This window comes from Chrysemys picta, chromosome 5 (assembly GCF_011386835.1).
Source record: "Chrysemys picta bellii isolate R12L10 chromosome 5, ASM1138683v2, whole genome shotgun sequence".
Lineage (NCBI taxonomy): Eukaryota > Metazoa > Chordata > Testudines > Emydidae > Chrysemys > Chrysemys picta.
Window position 1 is genome coordinate 125211546 of NC_088795.1, and position 21838 is coordinate 125233383.

At 41.2% G+C, this 21838-nt stretch overlaps 1 protein-coding gene across 5 annotated transcripts in view; it reads right to left on the reverse strand.

The window, feature by feature from the left end:
- NSD2 (nuclear receptor binding SET domain protein 2) overlaps positions 1-21838 on the reverse strand; it is a 179965-nt gene that overhangs the window by 39885 nt on the left and 118242 nt on the right. For all 5 annotated transcript variants that reach the window (XM_065597130.1, XM_065597129.1, XM_042855543.2 and 2 more), the window contains 3 exons: positions 8393-8524; positions 2252-2375; positions 1023-1223 (listed from right to left, as the gene is read on the reverse strand). In XM_065597130.1, the coding sequence (XP_065453202.1) occupies positions 1023-1223; positions 2252-2375; positions 8393-8524 (457 nt within the window). The remainder of the gene's footprint in view (positions 1-1022; positions 1224-2251; positions 2376-8392; positions 8525-21838) is intronic.

Sequence of the window (21838 nt, forward strand, 5' to 3'; positions counted from 1 at the left end):
GGAAAGGGTATGGTTCTGGGAGTGGAGGATCAGGGCTGGGGCAGGGGTGCAGGAGGGGGTATAGGGTGCTTGCTCTGGGAGGGGGCTCAGGGCTGGGGTTTGGTGCTGGCTCCGGGAGGGGGCAGGGGGTTGGGGTGTGGGCTCCCGCTGGGTGGCACTGACCATGGGTGGCTCCTGGTGGGCGGAACAGCAGGGCTAAGGCAGGCTTCCTGCCTGCCCCATGCTGCTCCCAGAAGGGGCCAACGTGCCCCTGCGTGGGGTGGGTGGGTGGGTGGGTGTAGACATGTCTGTGGCTCCACACGTCGCCCCGCTCTGCAGGCACCGCACACGCAGCTCCCATTCGCCACAGTTCCTCATTCCTGGCCAATGGGAGCTACAGGGACAGTGCTTACAGGTAGGAGCAGCAGGAGACCCCTGTCCCCTCCTCCCCTGGGGCTGCGGCGGTATGCTGGCCGCTTCTGGGAGTGGCGTGGGGACGGAAGGGAGCCCACCTTAGCGACAGCCCCACTACACCACCAGACTTTTAGCGGCCGGAGATCGCGATCGACTGGGAGAGTGTCCAGGATCGACCAGTCGATTGCGATCGACCGGTTTGTGACCTCTGTATTAAAAGTGCAATTAATCACACAATTAATTTTTTTAATTGTTTGACAGCCCTAATTTTTATTGTTATAGATAAAATAAGTACATGAATAAGAAGTGGCCATATGGAATTTTACTCAACATAGAAAAAAAAATTATCTTTGATCAGGGATCCATCATGAAATACATAAATCTGAAGATAATTTTCTTTCAGAAAACTATAAGTGACCTAGGGCTCCAAGTGAAAGTGCCTCTTTAATTATAATCAGAGTCCTCCTACCACATCACTATAATAAAGTATGTTGAATGGGTTGAATAAGATTTACAGTTCAGTTAGCAGAGGTATCTTTAATTCTTTATGTACAACAATGCTAGTTGGAGCTAAACAATAGCAACTCAGAAAGTTTAAGAAAAAAATCTGAAAAAAAATGAAGGAATACCTTTTGATATTCTTGGATTTGAGGGGTTAGTAACATGACAGCTTACACAGCTGTGGAAAGGACATCGAAAACCTCTGTTCTCAAACACAGTAAGATGAAATTTTCTCACACAAGCCTCATGGTAGAATTTACCACACTGGGATACAATACAGCGCTTCACATCTGCCTTTCTCTCCTTACACACAAAACACGTGTGAACACCTAAAAATAAAAGTAACATCCTATTTTTTACTCGAGTTTCTGTATTTAGACTATATTTCTCTGGGGAGAAAAAGGAACAAAAACAAAACTCTTACTTGATCTAGATCATTGACTCAAATTTATAACTTTGAGAATTAAAAGGCTTCTAATCAACCCATCCCAAAACAAATCAAATATAACTACAATATAAATCAATTACTGTTTAAATTGTACACAGTTAAACTCTAATTCCTCAATCACTGACTTGCTTACATGTTCTTAATTAAAGAACCTTTTAATACTACAGGAGTACAATAAGGGCAATTCTTTTTAACAATGAAGTCAATAACATCGGGTGTCTGTGATCCTGAAGATGCCAAGATCAGCCTACAATGTGAGACAGTTTATGAAACTTATTTCTGTGCCACTTGAAAACCAGGTCATGAAAACTTCATTATTATGCGTCACAGTTTTCTTCAACAAGGTTCAGCATGTTTTCTGTTTGAAGATGCAACAGGACTGTAACAGCTTTTAAGTCATGTTTAAGTATTATAAACCAGCAGTAGTTATTACAGGATAAAAAGCAACAGAGATTAATAGCAAGAACTACAGTTAGGCTTTTTATAGGATGAAGAGGAGATTGAAAAATCACAGAAAAATGAGAAGATTGGGGGGAGAGGGGGAGAAGAGAGAAGAAGAACAGGAATTGTTTAACCTACTTCTTTTACCTGATTGTAGGACTTCTTATGCCTTCCACAGGTTTTGAGTCTTCTGGAATTACATATGATGACAAGTATTCTGCAAGTGTTATAATTATGCACTGCACATGCTAAACCAGCTCAGGGTGCACGTGGTTTCAACTAAAAATGCTGGGTACCTGGATTTTCCAGCACTTACATAAAGAGACAAAATTAATGGTAATGTGAGCTCCCATCCTGCCTGGCACCAGGAGAAAAATGGTTCCTTCAGATATACATAATCTCAGCTAACAAGATTTGTTAGGACAAAAGATATAAACAGTATGGCTTTTTATTAAGGACAAAACTTGCCTGATGTACATTCACGACAAATGAATTTTCCTGCTGGTCTTCCAGGGAGCCCAAGGCAGCTTACATGAAAAGCTCCAAAGCATAGGCCTTCACACAGCAGGAGATCACCTGGTTTTTCACATAGCTTTTAAATCAGAAAAGTATTGAGCGTTAAAAATACGCATATGGGATTAACTGTTTTCTTCGTTATTTCTCTCACCTACTTCTCCTCTCACACTCTTCATATCTGAAGTGGAGGAAAAGATAATTCTACAACCATCAGATCATATAGTTTCCAAGCAGAAATGTTTCTCCATTCCTACAAATATTTAGGATGTGTTTAGTAAATACAAAATATTTACATGTATGCCCTCTAGACAGACAGACAGACAGACACCCCTAAATAATGTAGATTCAATCTAATAAGTACAAAAAGATTTTAAACAAATTTTCTACTCGTGGAAATTGCAGACTAAGTAAGGCTAAAAGCAACCTTATTTTCTCCTTACAGGAATACTTAACTTAATATGCTAGGCTTTGTGATACTTCCAGGCCTGAATTGTCAGCATTGGCACATGAATAAAAACCGGTTACCTGCCTTTTCGGAACTGTTGTTCTCCGAGATGTGTTGCTCATGTCCATTCCATTTGAGATGTGTGCACGCCCACATGCACAGTTGTCTGAGGTTTCTGCCTTAGCGGTATCCATAGGGCCAGCTGTGGAGCCCCTGAGAGGCGCTCCCACCTGCTGGTATATCAGGTGCTGCCGGCCCTGTGCCCTCTCAGTTCCTTCTAGCCAGCAACTCCGACAGAGGTAGGAGGGTGGGAAATGGAATGGACATGAGCAACACATCTCAAAGAACAACAGTTATGAAAAGGCAGGTAACCGGTTTTTCTTCTAGTGCTTGCTCACGTCGATTCCATTTTCAGTGACTCACAAGCAGTATCCACGGAGGTGGGCTCGGAGTTCACAGCTTAGCGGCTTGCAATACTGCTCTACCGAAGACAGCATCGTCCTGGGCCTACTGGGTCAGTGCATAATGGGACGTCAAAGTGTGGACGGATGACCAGGTGGCCACTCTAAAGATGTCCTGGAGAGGCACATGGGCCAGAAAGGCTGCCAAAGAGGCCTGTGCCCTGCTTGAGAGGGTGGTGACAATCGCTGGGGGTGGCACCTTCGCTTGGTCGTGGCAGAAGCGAATGCAGGCAGGGATCTAAGAAGAAGTTCTTTAAGTGGATACAAGGCGACCTTTCATTCTGTCGGCCATAGCGATGAATAACTGCGTCGACTTATGGAACGGCTGGTCCTGCCAATATAGAAGGCAGAGCCTGTCTGACGTCTAGGGCATGTAGCCTGCACTCCTCCACGGACCTATGTGGCTTCGGAAAGAAGATTGGTAAGTAAATGTCCTGGCTCGAATGAAACTCAGAGACTACCTTGGGAAGAAACGTCAGGTATGGCCTTAGTTGGACCATGTCCAAGACCATGTAAGGTGGCTCCAAGGTGAACGCCTGAATCTCAGATACCTGGTGGGCCGACGTCACAGCAACCAGGAACGCAACCTTCCAGGAGAGGAGAAGAAGGGAGCAGGAAGCCAGCAGCTCAAAGGGAGGACCCACAAATTGCGACAGCACCAGATTCAAGTTCCACGGAGGGTTGGGGTCCCTCATGTGCTGGTAGAGGTGCTCTAGGCCCTTAAGGATTCTGGCCGTGATATCCTAAGCAAAAACCGACCTGCCCTCGAACGGCGGGTGGAAGGCCAAGATGACGGACCTTGATCAGTAAGAGGGACAAGCCCTGGAGCTTAAAGTGCAGGATGTAGTACAGAATAAGTTGCAGCAAAGTCCACTCAGGATGAACACCTTTGTCTGCAATCCAGAAGGTGAATCGTTTCCACTTGGCCAGGTAGATTGCTCTGGTGGAGGACTTCCTACTTCCCAACAGAACACGCTGAACCTCAGCCAAGCACCGCTGCTCCTTCGTATTTAGCCACGCAGCAACCAAGCCATCAGATGTAATGCTGCCAGGTTGGGTGCAGAAGACTGCCATGGTTCTAGGACAACAGGTCCGACCTGAGTGGTAGCTGGAATGGGGTCACCACTGAGAGGTCCAGCAGAGTGCTGAACCAATGGTGGCACGGCCACACCGGCACTATGAGGATGACCCTCACCCTGTCCTGTTTGATTTTCATGAGGACCCTGGGTAGCAATGGCACCGGAGGAAAGGCAAATATCAGAACCTCCGACCACGGGAGCAGAAAGGCGTCTGACAGGGCTCCTCTGTCCATGCCCCCAATTGAGAAAACGACGTGGCATTTCCTGTTCTGCCTGGATGCAAACAGGTCCGCCCGGGGATTTCCCCACCTGTAGAAGATGGAACCGACCACCTCCGGATTAAGGGAGCACTCATGGTGAGACGAGAATGTCCTACTGAGGCAATCTGCCAAAGCGCTCTTGGACCCTGGAAGGTGAGCAGCCACGAGATGGATGTTGTGATGTAGGCAGAAGTCCCAGAGCCAGAGGGCTTCCTGGCAAAGGGCAGACAACCTGGCTCCACCCTGCCTGTTGATAAAGAAGACCGTAGCCATGTTGTCCATCAGGACCTGAACCACCCTGTCTTGTATGAGGTAGAAAGGCTTGGCAGGCTAGTCAAACCGCTCTGAGTTCCCTGATATCGATTGATGTTTTCGACTTTCTGAACGAGGAGTTGCTCGTGAGACGGGTCCCTGAAGAGGGACGGGATAAGGGGGGTGGGAGGGATGGTCGGCTATAAACTGCAGGGTGTAGCCTGAAGAAACCATATCAAGCACCCAGTGGTCTGAGGTGACACGGGATCAGGCCGACTGAAAAGGGCGGAGGCAGTTGAGGAAAAGGAGGGTTGGATCCTGTACATTGGCTGGGGTGCAGTCCTTGAGCGCACCTTCAAAATGACTGCTTCTGGCCTCCCTGACTTCTGGGAGGGTCAGGTTGGGCAGCCAGGCAGCGTCTCTTAGGCCCTTTGTCCTTTTGCCCGTAAGCGCCAGACCTGGGAGCCCTCCAGGACCTTGAGTGCGTTGGAAGAGGCGGAGGATGGAACGGCTTCCTGGACTGCTGAGGGGTGTGCAAGCCCAGGGATTGGAGGGTGGCTGAGGAGTCCTTGAGCCCACAGAGCCCAGAGTCAAATAGCTCAGAAAAGAGCACCGAACCCTCGAATGGCAGGTCCTGGATTATGGTCTGCATCTCTTGGGACAGCCCAGAAGCCTGCAACAAGGAGCTACGTCTCATGGCCACTGCCAACATGACCAGCCTGGCAGCCTAGTCCATCGTGTCCCAGGACACCTGGAGTACTCCCTGGGCCACCACCGTGCCTTTGCTCACCAACACGGCAAACTCTTGGACACGATCCTGTGGAAGGACCCTTGTGAACTTATTAAGGGAGTCCCACAGGTTAAAGTTATAACGTCCCAGCAGGGCCTACTGGTTAGAGATCCTAAACTATAAGCTGTCTGTCGAATAAACTTCCCTGCCGAATAAGTTGAGTCTTTTGGCCTCCTTATTTTTTGGCGTTCTGCGGGGTGACCCTGCCTGTCCTTTTCATTCACTGCAGATATGACCAATGATGCCATGGGGGGGATGAGCATATAGATACTCTAAGCCCTTTGCAAGGACATAGTATTTCTTTTCCGCTTTCTTTGACGTCGGCAGAACAGATGAGTGGTTTGCCACACCAATTTGGTTATTTTGAGCACTCCTGGGTAGACAGGAAATGCAATTTTTGCCAGTTTGGTGGCCGACATTGAAGAGGTCGTCTGCCTCCTCAGCGACCTCCTCAATATGCAGACCAAGATTTTCAGCCACCCGTTTAAAGAGGGCCTGGTGCTCCTTAAAATCGTCTGGGGGACTGCTGGTGTGGGAAGGTCCAGCCACCACCTCATTTGGGGACGACGAGGACAATGTCATCCCATCCCTTGTCAGGGGAAGGCTCCCTTGACCCCAGGGTATGGTGCGCGGGCTCTACTTCCGCCATAGTACCATGTTCTGGATGCGGTACCTTAGCTGGTTTGTCTGATGCAGCCAGGGAGGGCTGGGAGCACTGGACTGGCAACATTGGCACCCCCCACAGGTTCCAGTATGGCAACTGGGAGCGGGCAGGGGGAGGGGGACGGGACACCACGGCCCCTGCTGCGTTGGAAACGTGGCTGGAGCCACCTTGGTCTCCCGCGTCGGAGAGCAGTCGCCCTGTCTCAGCAATGGGCTAAAATCGCAGTCCGGCCCTGACCACTGTCCTCCGAGATCCCAAACGAGCCCTCCAGGACGGAGATAGACTACGAGGAAACCCTCTGGGAGAGCGTGTTTGGCATCTAGGCGACATATGGCCAGATGGTCGTTGGTATGCGGAGCGAGGCCACAAGCCTAGTCCCTCACCTAGTAGGAGGAGATCTTGATGGAGATCTAGGCCTTCTGGCTGGCAAACTAGGCTGCGGTGACTGGTCCCGAGGTCACAGTGATGGGGACTTGCGCCTTCGATCCGGCGACCTGGAGTGTTCCGCCAGTCTACGCTGCAGCACCCTGGTGGCTTTTCCCTTTAGTGCCGTGAGTGGAGCAGTATCGGTCACCTGGCGTGGCACCTGCGGAGCCGGTCGGCCTTGCTCCTTAGCCGCTGGGACCACTTCGGGCACTGAAGGTCCCATCACTGGCTGGGAACCCCTGCTTCTGCCTGGCGTGGGAGGTGGGTCCCTGGCATGGCTAGTGGGTCTGACATCTGTAGTACTCCCATGAAGCCCCATAGTGGGTGCATGGCTTGACAAGTCCTTTGCCCGAGGCCCCTCTCTCCTTTGGTGCCAAGGGGCTTCTTTTCTTCAGCCTCTTCTTCAGCGCAGGTGAAACGGAACTGTGCCAGGCCAAGTCCGGCGCCGGCAGTGAGCGCCGAGGCCAAAGTGTTGGGTGTGGGTGCCGCGGTGGAGGGTTCCGATGCCGGATGAAGAGCTGCCTCCATCAATAACGCCCTCAAGAGGATATCCTGCTCTTTCTGAGTCCGCAGACGAAAGATGGTACAGATGCAGCACCTGTCTTTCCTGTGGCCTTGATTCAGACACTTAAGACAGCTATTATGCGGATCGCTAATCGGCATCGGCCTGCTGCATGACGCATACGGCTTGAAGCCAGGGGAGTGGGGCATGCCCCGCTCAGGGAAAGTCCCAAGTGGGACTCTCTTGGCTAACACACCACTATCAACTAACTATCCATGAAACTTTGTATAACAAACACTAAACCAGTCAATGGACAACCGCTGCTGCTCTTGTGAAGCAAGACAAAGCGCTCCAACCAACCGTAGTGGGCAGTAAGAAGGAACTGAGAGGGCGCAGGGCCAGCGGCACCTAATATTCCGCCACATAGGAGTGCAGAAATCTCTGACAAGTGTGCACGTGGGCGCACGCACACCAAGAATGGAATCTACATGAACAAGCACTCGAAGAACTAAAAACTACCAAGCTATAATGATAGCACAGTTAAGTGATTAGTCACCTCAGCATTTTAAAATAAATGTAATTTCATTATTACTATATGTAAAGAGTGAGAGACAGAGAGAATTTGCTTGTTTGGCCCTTGGAGACAAACCAGATATTCCCTGATGTACGTTACCTCATTTCACAAGTAACGATCCCTATTTAAACACTGCTAGCAGCATTTTATTTTATTTTTTAAAAGCCTGACCATACCAATACCATCATTAAAGCAAGTGTTATTTATATTACAGTCGTGCCCAGAGGCCGTAATCCCGATATCACTGTGGTGTCACTGACACTTTACAAATACACACACAGAGACAAGTCTCTGAGCTGTAGGGTTTACAATCTAACACTATCTAGTTACCTGCCCTCCTTTGAGAAAGGTATTATGTTTGTTTTGCAGTTATGGAAACTAAAGAGGAAAGGCTACATGATTTGCCCATGGTCAAATAGAGGAATAAACTAGAATTCAACAATCCTGGTCTTCTAGTCTAGTGCTCATATCACTAAACTATTCCTGCCTGAAGAGATGTAAATAACCCAGGCTTGGATGAAGCACTAACTCCCCCCAGAGTTCCCAAAACCCTAATTCTAGTCTCAGTTTTGTATCTTTTAAAAAAAAAATTCTAGAAAGAAAACCCAAAAGTAACAAATGACTAACTAACGTCTCTCACCTGACACACATATTCTTTTTTTGCTGCTGCTCCTCGCTCAGATTTTTTGGATGATATAGATGCTTCTGTCTGAGTCTCATCTGCACTTTCATAGGGCGACTCTGATCGCTCATCTCCTTGACCATCCGAGATCTGAAGATTAAATGTACGCATTAAATCTATCAAATTCACAGAGGAAAATGGTTGAGTGTAATTAGTTTTGTGAGAGAAAGTCACTAAAGGAAATATGAAGATGGAATTCTAGACCAAGACTGTGTCAGACCATTATTTGCTTTGCCACCACAAAAGTAAATTTTCTTAAAAAACTAGAGTTACATGATTGTGGATGCCTTGTAAAAAGGACTAACCATTGGTTTTCACAGACTAAACCAATAGTGTAGATAAAAATCTCAAGATCTTGCTGCATGCCATTTTAGCTTCAATTTTCTATTACTTTCTAGTCAGAGGTCAACATATTGTACCATATGCACATGAATGGTAGGTATGTTGTCTAAGGAATAGAAAACACGTGTGTTAGTAACTCTGCTTCTCTGAAGAACGCTGTCTGCAAATTCACACTTATTAGATGCATATAATCATTGCTGTTGAGCTTTGGACACCTTATGGAAAAGCACTGCCCTATTGGTACAGCAGAAACATCACTTCATAAAACTGAACTTTGGAGCCTTGCCTAGAACATGTGAGGACATCCCCAACTACCTTGACTCGCTCCACTAAATCTCAGTCTCATGAGTGCAGAACTCCAAGGAAAAGGGAAAAGATAGACCAGTAGTGTGAATATGCAGAGGCAACACTCTCAATCACATTTACTATGGTAAATAACTCCCCCCACCCCCTTTTCAGGGTGGCCTCGGTATATTCCTACCAGTGGGAGACTAACAAGCAATAAATCCCACCCCCCGCCCCCGCAAGGAGAGCAGGGTGAGGACTTCTAATTAAAAAAGGACTGCACAACTGTCCTCTTAAAGTAAGCATCAGAACCAAAGTAAGCATCAGAACCAAAAGCCAAGTCAAAAGAGTAGTGCAGCATTCCTGAAGATTTCTACAATGAAAACATTATGGAGACAAGCTATCAATGCCACTTTAGCCTACACTAAAGTGAAGCTGAAGACTTTTGGTACTTGTCATCCTAGCTAACATGTTTCAATACACAAATGAATTCTCTTGGAGACATTGAATGAAAATGAAATGGCCCTTTATGCTAACCCCAATGGCTTCAAAACATCCAGTTTACTTCCTAAATGCTCTAGTCTTATTCCAAAAACAAGAATTAAAGCCCTTTTGATATCTATGGTACAGATGTCCAAATTTACCCTGGTGAAATACAATGACTGGAAAAAACCTGCAAGCTCATCTCACAGATGTAACTGGAATTAAAAAACAAAAACAAAAAACAAAAACAATTCTTTTGAAAAATTAGAAAAAAAACCTATCTTTTAAACCCAGATATCCATGTATTACACCTTAGCTTATCTACAGTGTTCACACTTAAGATATTTCTACCTATTTGCAACTTCTACCTGTAAGAGATACTTGTTCTACAGGGAAGACTGCTAAAACTGGTAAAAGCTTTCAAACAGGTAAGAGGTATGTCCACTCTAAGGCCCAAAATTGTGACCTACTATAACTGTTGTAAATATGGGGTGATCAGTTGGATTGTAGAGTTTCTGTGGTCCTGGAAACTTGGGTGAGAGGGCTGTTTGCTAAATGAAGAAAGACAAAATTGGTACGCAAGGACATTTTATTTCAAACTTCTAAGTTTTACACAATGGCTCAAATCCATATATTGCATAGGGAATAGAGGGAGAAGGGGAAAAGGTGTTTCTTCAAATATGTTCAGATAAAGTTTTGGATAATTGAAAGAATTTCAGTGTTAATTGATGTAAAAAGAGATGATCCTGATTTGGATAACAGGAAATTTCATATAATTGAGGTCCAGAAAGGCTGTGGGTTTTTACAAATAATTGATTAAAAATGGTAATTTTAAAGACAAACCATAGTTTGATAGGTTTCAGAGTAGCAGCCGTGTAAGTCTGTATCCGCAAAAAGAACAGGAGTACTTGTGGCACCTTAGAGACTAACAAATTTATTAGAGCATAAGCTTTCGTGGACTACAGCCCACTTCTTCGGATCCAAAGAAGTGGGCTGTAGTCCACGAAAGCTTATGCTCTAATAAATTTGTTAGTCTCTAAGGTGCCACAAGTACTCCTGTTCTTTTTTCATAGTTTGATAGTGTCCTTTTAATCTTCTAGGACTGTGTATGTGTGTTTTACATCTACACTCAAGGATTTTTCCCCATTTCAAAACACTGAAGAATTCTGTTTAGCAGTTTTAAAAATCTCAGAATTTAAATAGTTAAAGGAAACTGTTTCTCTGAGCAAAGTAATCAATCAATTTATATTGGGAGATGTACCTCATATCAAAGAATTCTGAAATAATTAGTTTCATATAGTTTTAAGTTGAAAATGAAATTTTTGAGTGCACTGCTAGTGGCAGCCATCTTGCTGAAAAATGAGTTTGAGATGGACAGTACTGGGAGTTTGTGGAAATACAGAACTGTTTCCATCCTGGTTTAAATTATCTGACACACTGACCATGTTTAAGATAATCACAACAATTTTAATTCGTATGAGCAGTATTTAAACTGTTTTGTATTCTTATTTTTTCACCCCTAGTATGTTCACATTACAGATGGCCCAAATTGATCATTTTTAAACAAAACATCCAGGAACTGTTAGGTACCCTGAATGGAATGAAAACTTAACTCTGCTCTATATGCTTTAACACTAAAAAAATACAAACTAAAAAATGTAAAATTCATAAAATACAGCAATACTAGTTGCTCCCCAAAGAAACACCATCAAAAAGCATTCCCAAAAATTTGAGAGATGAGTGTGAAGTGTGCCTTAAAGGTTAACATAGACTCTGCTGCATCAAAGAGGGTAAGAATGTTCCAGAATCCTCACATGGAAAATGCCTTCCTCATTCCCAGTCTCCTTTTTCTCTAAGCCAGAGCAATGTTAGCACAAGACCGTCTCTGAATTTTTTTTTTTTTAAATTAAAGATATGCTTTAGGAATTATTTTGGGGAAACTCTATGGCCTGTGTTATACAGGTGGTCAGACTAGATGATCACAAATGGTCCCTCCTGGCTTTGTCATCTATGAAATATTTCAGTATCACAACAGCAAAGGGCAAGTGCTAAACTATTTGGGTTTTTATACCTTAAACTCAACCCAGAAGCTAATAGGAAATCAGCATAGAACCTGAAATACAACAGTCATCTGCATAAACATTGGCACCACCAGAAAGGATCAACCCACACACCTCCAATGCAACTGCAGTGATGGACTTAATCAGCCCACTTAGGGTAACACGGCAATCTACAGAATATACCAATACTAAAGGCAACACAACATAGAAACTCTCAGCCAAATCTAGTTTTGTCGGAGGAAACCACCTACACAGAACAAAAAAAAAGGGCACAACTATACCTCCATTTAAATACCCTTCCAGACTGTATCATATATCTGAACAGAGACAAACCCATCAACAATGGCCCTACAGTGTCCTCTGATCAGATCTGTTATACCTGTATAGTATAACAATACGTGAAACTAAGGGCAAGTCTACACTACAAAATTAAGTCGACCTAAGTTATGTTGACCTACACCCATCACAGTAATTAAATCGCTTTTGCATGTCCACACTATGCTCTTTGCGTCGGCAGTGAGCATCCTCACCAGGAGTGTTTGCACTAATTTAACTGTTAGTGTAATGCATCGTGGGACGGCTTCTGAAAGGCAGCAAGTATCAATATAAGCAACATAGTGCCTACACTAACGCTGCGTCGACCTAACTACATCGACTTAAGCACTCCATGTAGGTGGAGTTATTAAGTCGGTACAGTGGGCATGTAACATTGGTGGAAGTTACATTTTAGTGTAGATGCGTACAGAGTTAGGATCAATGTAAGCTGCCTTACGTCGACATAACTCTGTAGCGTAGACCAGAGCTAACAGAACTAAAATCAAACATCTCAGCTTTTTATTATGTCCACAACATAATTTCACATAACTTGCTTATGTCCACAACTACCACACAAACTGACAGGGAGAGCTTCCCATAATCCCTTCTTCCACCCTCCAGGTGCTTCATGTTTTCAATGCACAGTAGCATTTTTCAACCCTGTCACTCTAAGGTAAGCCTGGTCTACACTACAGAGTTAGGTTAACATAAGGCAGCTTACGTTGACCTAACTCTAAGCGTCTACGCTGAAATGTAGCTCCCATCGATAACTCGCACACTATGCCTACTTAACTCCATTTTAGCAAGAGGCATAGCACCTAGGTTGATGTAGTAAGGTGTAGATACTGCTTTGCTTATATCGACTGTTGCTGCCTTTTCAGAAGCTGTCCCCCACAATGCTCTCCACTCATTGTTAAATCAGTGCATGTGCTGAGGTGAGGATGTGCACTGCAGTCACAAGGAGCATAGTGCAGACATACAAAATGATTTAATTACTGCAGTGGCTGTACGTCGATGTAATTTAGGTCAACTTAATTTTCTTGTGTAGACTTTCCCATAGTCATTGAAAGGACACAGCTACCAAACTGGGGGCAGACTGCAAACACCTAATGAAACACTCACCCAAACGCAACTATTAACCACTTCCACAAAGTAATCTCTCCAACAATCCAATTCCATCCAAGCTTCTCTCCAACCTCATCAGTATCAATACCCCTATATCCCACTCTGTACCATAGCCTCCAAGTGCCTCATGTGGGCTGCTGCTATGAAACAATAGCCTTGCTGCCACTTATGGCAGGATGGTAGATGAAGTCATTCTGAAGGTGGAGAAAAGCTTAATAATTATGTCTCATAACCATGCTTCGTGAACCTCTCATACGTAAAACAAGAATCCCACAAATATCTACCACATCATAATCTTTATGTTCTCACCTTCTTTAGCTCTCATCTCATCAAGATTTGTTAGCGAGTTCAACAAATTCCTGTCTCCAAAGTTATCCAGAAAAGAGGATGGAAATATCTGGTACACGTATTAAGAATAAAGCCAAAGTGTCTGCTATTGCAGGCATGCTATTGGGCAGCAGGAGGTACATGTAAAAAGGAGCCAACTGAAAGAAACCCTATGCCAAACACAAGAGGGAAAACTCATGAGACTTGACACACGGGGACACATGCGAAGTGTGACCCAGGCTATACAGGGATGGCAGTGCCTTGCTCATGCCCTAAGCAATGTCTGATATTGTGGGAAGGATTCAGATTAATCTGGGTGATGAAAGAATTTCATAGCACTTTTTTTTATCCCAAAGTGTTGTTGTTTTTTAAACTAACAAAAGTATAATTAAGGATCAGTTCACTCACTGTAATGCAGTCACCTCTAGAGTGAAACAGAACTAAGAAGATTACTATTTTAATGTGCCTTAAAATATTGCATAGTAAAAGCAAACAAAAGTTCATATGCAAGTTTCTAGATTGCAGTGCTCTGCATATTTGGTACTGTTGGTGTGTGGGAGTGTGTGTATAAAATGTAAGTTCCTATTTATTAGAATTTACCCCAAGTCCACTAAATGAGCATGTATTCATATTACAAACAGTAGAGCAAACTCCTTAATAAGGCATAAATTGTAAAATTAACTTCTCTTTCCTGATCTTCAGTCAAAATTGAGGGTGACTATCACTCACAGTGGCAAGATCAGACATTTAATACTTTTTAGCTATGGGTAGCCTGCAATTTTATTATGTGTCCTTTTACACTTACAAAGGAATATTATCCTCCCCACGCACTTAGTGCTACTTAAAAAAAAAAAAAAACTAATGGGAAAATAAGCTTAAGTCAATGTAGACATTTGTTTAAAATATTTACTGTAAAAATTGGCAGGTTTCTTCAATGTGACCTTACTCAAAAGTTAAGTGTTCCATTACTCTTTTGTGCATTGTGTACACAATAAAATAGCGATCCTCTGTTTTTGGATGTATCTCATTGTTTTGCCTAAGTTAGGTGCATGTGTGTCATCAACCTATCTAGAAACGTGAGCACTATCAAATCTTCCAGTTGGTACAGGGTAATCATTCTCTCCCTAACTCCCCTCCTCCCCCAAGTAGTGAGGAAGGACTGCCTCTGAAGCATCTACCCAGCATAATATTGACAAAGCAGCAAATGATTTATAGTCAGTTGACAGGGAGGGAGTTTTAGAAATCAAATATAATTTCTTCACTGGAAACTGGGGGAAAAGGAGGAGTGAAATTCTGGCCCTATTGAATTCAATTAGAGTTTTGCTGTTGACTTCAACTGGGCCAAGATTTCACTCTGGGACTTTGTTCTGCACCTAAATAGCAATGACCTCATTAGTCATTCTATTAAGTCACTTGCAGGAGTAACAAATTCTCCTTTAGTGCCTGAAGATCTCATATTCCCTGTGAACACTATACATTATATATTGCTTAAGTAAGCAATACATGAGATCTTTAAAAAAGTGAGTCTAGTCAAGAAATTCGATTGCATTGCTTTTTAAAATTTAATTTCTCCATAGTTATGTTATTGACAGACTTTGTAGTACTGAGTCAAACTGAAAGAAACAATTTCAGATGCATTTATAAAATCTTTTGTTTTAATATTGCCATGTTTCTCCTGATTTTCAGCAACTGGAAGTTATGTAAAACTATATAAAATGTGATAGTATATAATCAAGCAAAGCATGTAGTCACTAAGCCTGATTCTCTTCTCTCACCCATTTTGTATTAGTGTAATACCATTCTCTTCAATGAAGTTACTCTAGATTTACACTTGTGTATGAAAGAGGATATTCAGGCCTCATTTCCTAAGAAGTTCCCCCCGCCCTTGAAATACACCTTTCAGTTGCCTTACAGTCCTTTCCAAGGTTACTAAAGGCAGGGGATTGTCTAGTGGACTGTCTTTGACAATGGTAAACCTACTTCTAAGAAGGCTACATAAATAATTTTTATAAAAGCTCTCGTCACTATTGTTTTCTTACATAACAAGAATGCTTTGTATACCACAATATTTGATGCACAAATCTATTGTAACTAAACCCATAACAGACCCTGAATTTTGGTTCATATTTATGGGTATAATTTTGCAAATGTTGGCCCAATATTTTCTAGTGTATTCTATTACTTTGGCCAAGCAGCTCTGTGCAGAAGGAGAACATAATAATAACGCACAATAAAACCTCAATGGACTTATACAAAACAACGAGACAGTTCTGTGGAATAATGCAGTTTCCTTCCTGAGAAAACAGATGTTGAATACATGAGGGTGTGCTCACATGCAATTTTTGTGGGGGGTGCTAGGGAAGGGTGAAGAAGGAAGAAATTAGGTGTTTCGCTGTACAAGTTGAGATAACTTTAAGGCCTAAGAACCAGTGTATATTTTCTGAAGTTAGTTTTTCTAATTTTAATGTGTCTAGTGAATTGTTTGGTGGTGTGTTTTCTTCTGGAACGAATGGGAAAGGGGGATTAAAAGTAGTATTTATGGTCAAAAGTCATTTTTTTCAATTTTCTTAATTTAAAACTCCCATCAGGTGCAAGCTATAATTATGTTGCCAACTAAAAAATCATTCATCCGAAGGGTCTTGAGGGCTCAGAGGATAAGTATTATGACACTGCAATAGATACCACATGAACGTTAGGCATTTTATCTAAATTTGAGATAAAGCAATTCTTTTTTACAAGTAGAGTCATTTATCACAATGTTTTTGTACCAAATATCTGATGCCAGTTCCATCATTGTATTTAACAGATATCGATGGAGCAGCAAGCCAATGCACCATACCCTAGGGACCAAGAGCAATTGATTTTTTAAAATTAAGATTATCAGGTGAGCCACACCTAATCTGCACACACCCACTTCACATAAGGACTAAGTGGATGTACGCCAAGTATTAACATGGGCTCCACACCTGGACAAAGGAATTCTCATTTATAAAGTGAACTGAATATATTGATATAATCGATTTGTCCTCCAGCCACGCTGTGATAAGCGGTCAGGCAGCAAAGACAGGAAATTTTAGCCTGAGTTTCAAATGAGCATATACCAAAGTAAGTTATTTCTGAAGTTTTTTTTAATACAAAAACAAAAAAGGCAATATTCACTCCTTCCACATACATACTTCTTTACAGAAAAACATACTACCTTTAAAACAGTCAGTTCCAAATATTAAATACAAAAACCTCAAGGGGCCAATGCAAAACCAGCAAATGCTGTAGGTTCAAAGGGGGAGGGGCGCGGAAGGATATAGGAATTCTAGGTACCAAAATGATAAGCAAAAGAGGGCTGCACTCATCCAATCTGCAGTCCGTTTAAAAAAAATAAAAATAAAAAAATCCAATTTGTTTTTCTCAGCTGGCCCTTAGCCAACAGACCTAGAGAAATTAAACATTAAGATTTTTTTGGTCTTAGGTTTATGATTATCTACAAATTTAAGAATTTTTTTAAAATGTATTTATAGAGCCTTCTTCAATGTCTCATTTGCCATGTATTTTTCCTTAAAAAAACAAAAGCCAAGACATCACTTAGTTTTAAATGGCCTAGGAAAAAAAACGCAAATGTTTGATGCAAGAATATGAAAGTCAGGAAGCAGAAGCAAGTTTTGAATATTGTCCATCATGTGTTAGCAAACACAGAGCTAGGAAGGGTTACGTACGTTTTCTATGTATAGCATTAGTATTATGAATCTTTCCTTCCTGTAGCTCTGACTTACACAAGCTTTCCCAGAGACAGGCAAATCTTCTCTAGCCTAGTAAGGCTCAAAACAAACAGCATTTTAAAGTGTAAAAGTGTTAGTAATGTTTTTACACTATTTGTTTTCCACCTTTGATACACAGATGGAATGGAATCCAAGGTAGGGTTAGCCCCTCACATAGCCAACCTCCTTTCAGATTTCCAAGCCACTAAAAGTGTAATTTTAAAGTTTCAACTTTTTTTTCCTTAGACAGTCACTTCATGTTTTTATTATTTAATTTTTGTATAAAATGCCTGTTATAATACCAACACTGTGCATGTGTAACAGCACTTCCCCCAATTACTAAACAGCATGTGGCCTTAGATCTCACACTGTACCCAAGACATGTTCAGTCACAACTTCCTAGTCAGGTATTGCTTGCTTTTATTATCTTCTAACATTGTGCTTATGCATTTTATAATCAGATATCCAAGAAATTAAAGAAAAATGTTCCCAGTACCAGAAAAGCTAGCCCTCCCAATTTCCCATTTTAACCAAGCACTGATGTTTAGAATCACAAGCAATCTAGAAAAATACTCAACAAATTCATTTTTTTTAAATGGATATTTAAAATGAAAACAGGGTATGTCAGAAATGTTTCATTTGCTCCTACTGTTGTCTGTTAAAACAATCACTTCTACAGAATTACAAACAAGACTAACTCAAATACCTTGCTTTCCCATAGACCTCCCTCATCTTCCCAATTAAATAGCTTATGAGTTTTCTCAAGACACTGGGCTGGCTTAAGTGGCATCCTCTATCAGGCACCCTCCCTCTCCTTTATAAACACATTAGTAGGATTACAATCACCCAGAAATGAAGGTTTAGAAGTTTCTTCAGGAAGTCTGCGCTTGAAGGCTGGCTATTCACTTCCACAACTCTTAAGACTAAGGACATCCAACCTTCAAGCCCTGAAGCAACTTCTAAGACTTTGATTTCTGTGTCATAGTAATCCAGGAAGTGGTTTTCTGCATAAATTTGAGTATGAGGGTATGCCTACGCTACAGTGGCACACATACAGCACTGCAGCTGTGCCACTGTGGCATAGATGCTTCTTTCAGTGATGGAAAGGGTTTTTCTGTCGATGTAGGTAATCCACCTCTACAATTCCAGTTGAGTCTACAGGGGAGTTAGGTTGATTGCGTTGCATGGGGCACAAAATTTTTCAAAGCCCTGAACAATTTAACTGGGTCAATCTAATTTTTAGGTTAGGTTTTAAGGTATACCAGTCCTGAGACTTCTGACAAACTAAAACTCTTTGATGGTTTTTATGGTAAAGAATCTACTTTAACTGTTTCTTCACCTTTTTTGAATGGTGTAACTTTGTGGTTTTTCAATCTAAGTAAAATTGATATGGGAATCACATAGCTCAATGTGCAAATGACAGACTGTATTCAGAAGACAAAAATCTATTGTGGAAAGAGACAGAAAAACTGACAGAGCCAACTGAGTTACAGTTAAAATTTCTTTTATTTCAGTATAGGAGATCCTGAACTGAAGATGTATGTTTTGGCCCGAACTGTTAAACTGGATATGTTATTCTCTAAATATATTGTGCCATAAGTGTACACGGTACTATGATAGTAAGAAGTCTAGGACATGTTCCATCTTTATCATTAGCAGTGGCTTGAAGTTTCAGATAAGGTATGCATTGCTGAATATTCCTGGAATATAAACAACAACTATGGAACTTTATTTAATATTACTGATTGCATACAGGTATTCAAGACACCATGGTGATGGATGTGGAATAAAAACCTACATTACGTGAACATGTTATAAACAGAATCTCAGCTTTTGGAAGTTCAAAGAGTTTACAAGATGAGAATAATACATGAGAAATTCAATTTTCTATTTAAAAAAACGTGTTGCCAAAGAACAACATTCAAGGTTAGAACTTTCTCATGTGAACGTGAAAGCATCTAAATAAAACAGTAAGGTATGGCAGGCAACGCCGGTCTCTTCAGTTACTGCAGGCCTTGGGTGATGTTAAGTAGTAAAAGACTAAAATTCTGTTACTTGCAATGATCCCCCATTTCAGATGTTTATTGGTGGCATGAAATAGGAAAGAAGTATCAAAAAGTTAATTCCCCCCAACATTTCTTGCTAATGCGCAGAGGACAAAGACCAAAAAAAACCTCCAGCAGAAATTGGATTTACAGGTTGTGGAGGACCTCCAATGAGTTTTCATTTTGGTTTATTCTTAAATATTGTTTTGCAGAGGGGATTATCTAGAAGGATAGCTAGAAAAAACAGTGCTAGAAATACAGATTTTAGTTTTCCAGGCCTGCAAGAACAGCTTGAATTACTTTTCTTTAGCATAGTAATTTCTTCAAAATCCTGTGAACTCATTCCTCCCTATCCTCTGAGATATCTCCTCCTAAGATAGTATCTTTATATGTTTTTAATCATTGTATTTTGAGGATTATATCTGTATACTGTAGAAAATTCTGTGTAGATAAATGGAATTGAAGTGGTGTTTTAATTACAAGTTGCATGTGTTTTATTAGGATTGTCTTCTTAATCAAATATCTTACCTTGTCTTAGATTTCTTCATTGTGTGCGTATTTGCTAACACCAGTAAAACACATGATATAACAAATCTGCCACAAATTGATAGTGATAGAATTATTTACTGTATACAAAAACAGTACAACTTGAAGTCGATGTTTGGAATATTATGTCATTCTAAACACAATATGTTTTAGTTATGAACAGAAATCCAGCTTGTTTGATACTGGGTGTTAATGAAGTTAAAATCTTCTCCATAAGAGGACAAAGAATTTACTATGCAGTATTAATATAATATTGTTAAACTCCTGGCATGGGAAAAACCCTTTCACGGGTTTCTTTACACTGCTGTGTGATAGCCAACTCAATTCATTCTTCCCATGTGTGGGAAATGACAGCCTGACTAAGAACTTAGAATACTCTAAGTCCCATACTTCTTACTTCCACTTTTCTGTGGAAAAGTTTGGGAATGTACCTATACCTTAAACTGCATGAAATTGATACTTTACCTGTTTTGAAATATTAAAAAAGCCTACCCATTTTACTGAATGTAATCTATATCCATCAAATGTGATTGAAATGTTGAACCAGGTATGCCTCATTGCAAACACATTGAAAGATGTGTGCCAATAATCTATCAGTCCTAGGGGCCTGGAGCTTTAAAAACAAACAAAAAAACGGTTGCACTCTAAGGGCACCCACATGAAATACATAAAAATTTATCCATCTACTCCATTTTTTATGTAAAGAACCAGAAAGTAAAACTGAACACCACTTGTTTTATCCTCTAGAAAGAGATCAATGACATAACTACATGTCTTCTCACAAAGATCATGAAACTTTCATGGTGTTATGCCAAGTTGTTCTATATCATATACAAGACTTTTCTCATTCTCTATAGCCTTTGCAGTGTTAAAATAAAATTTTAATTCTATTCCATCATAGGTAATTCGTTAAGAATTTCACTTCAAAAGTAACATTTCACATGAGATATAAAGACAAACATTTCTGATGCAAAGTGCATATACAGAAAAGTAACTTTTTCCCTCAGGATTAGATTCATCTGTAGTTTTATTTCTGAGGTGGTGATCTACATTAACAACTGCAAAAGAATTAAAAACTAAGTTTCATCTGGTGACGCAGCCTAAGATTTTCAAAAGTGATTAGTGATTTTGGGTGCTCAACTTAAGATACCTTGAAGGGCCTGATCTTTTGAAAGTCTTAGCACCTACCTTCTGAAAAATCAGGACCCTTTAAAGTATTTGAAGTTAGGTACCCAAAGTCACTATTAACTTGAAAATTTTGGACTTAATTGATTGTTCATGTGAATTTTATGCAGAATTTTTTTAAAGCCCCTTTTAATAAATAACTAGTTTACTTCCCCTTGTTTTAAACTAAAATACGTCCTTTATAAAAATTAGTAGCAATGAACACAAATTTAAGGGCTCAATGCAGTTTCCAACAATCCCAGAAAAATATTTTGTTGCGTTTGAATCTGGTCCCATCCTGGAATCAATCTACAGTCATTTATTGAAAAGAGCACGAAGGCCAGAAGTTTTTCTACATTGCACTGTGAATTTGCATGTGTGCGCTTACATAAGTAGGGTAACTTATTTTTCTCATATACCTTAAAAGACAATGTCTAACGCAACACTTTAAGCTATAAAAGTGACCACAAAAATATAAAGCAGATCATATATATTTAATATAAAAGAATTGCATCCTATCAATTAGCTTTGCACCTCTGTCCCATAAAAACAAATATCCATTTGCTTAATCACCTCATCTTTTATTTTATATTTATTTTTAAATGCTCCCTTTCCTTTACCAACCAGGAGATTTTTCTGTTGATTAACACCCTTAGGCCACATGTCTACATTGCCAAACATGCAAGCACTAAAGTAACATTACATATTTTTTTAAACCACCCACAAGATCCGAAGTTTATTTACATCTTATTTTGTTTCACAGAAGAATCACTAATAAATTCAAAAGCAAATGCCTAGCAGGTTTCATTTATTTACTGGTATAATAGCTATCATCATAGAAAACTCACTAGGACAAATCCTTAGTTGGTATAAGTTAAAGTCAGTGCTGATTTACACCAGCTAAGGACCCAGCACATGACCAACTATTATGCTGAAGTCTCCATTGTTTGTGAAAAGTTT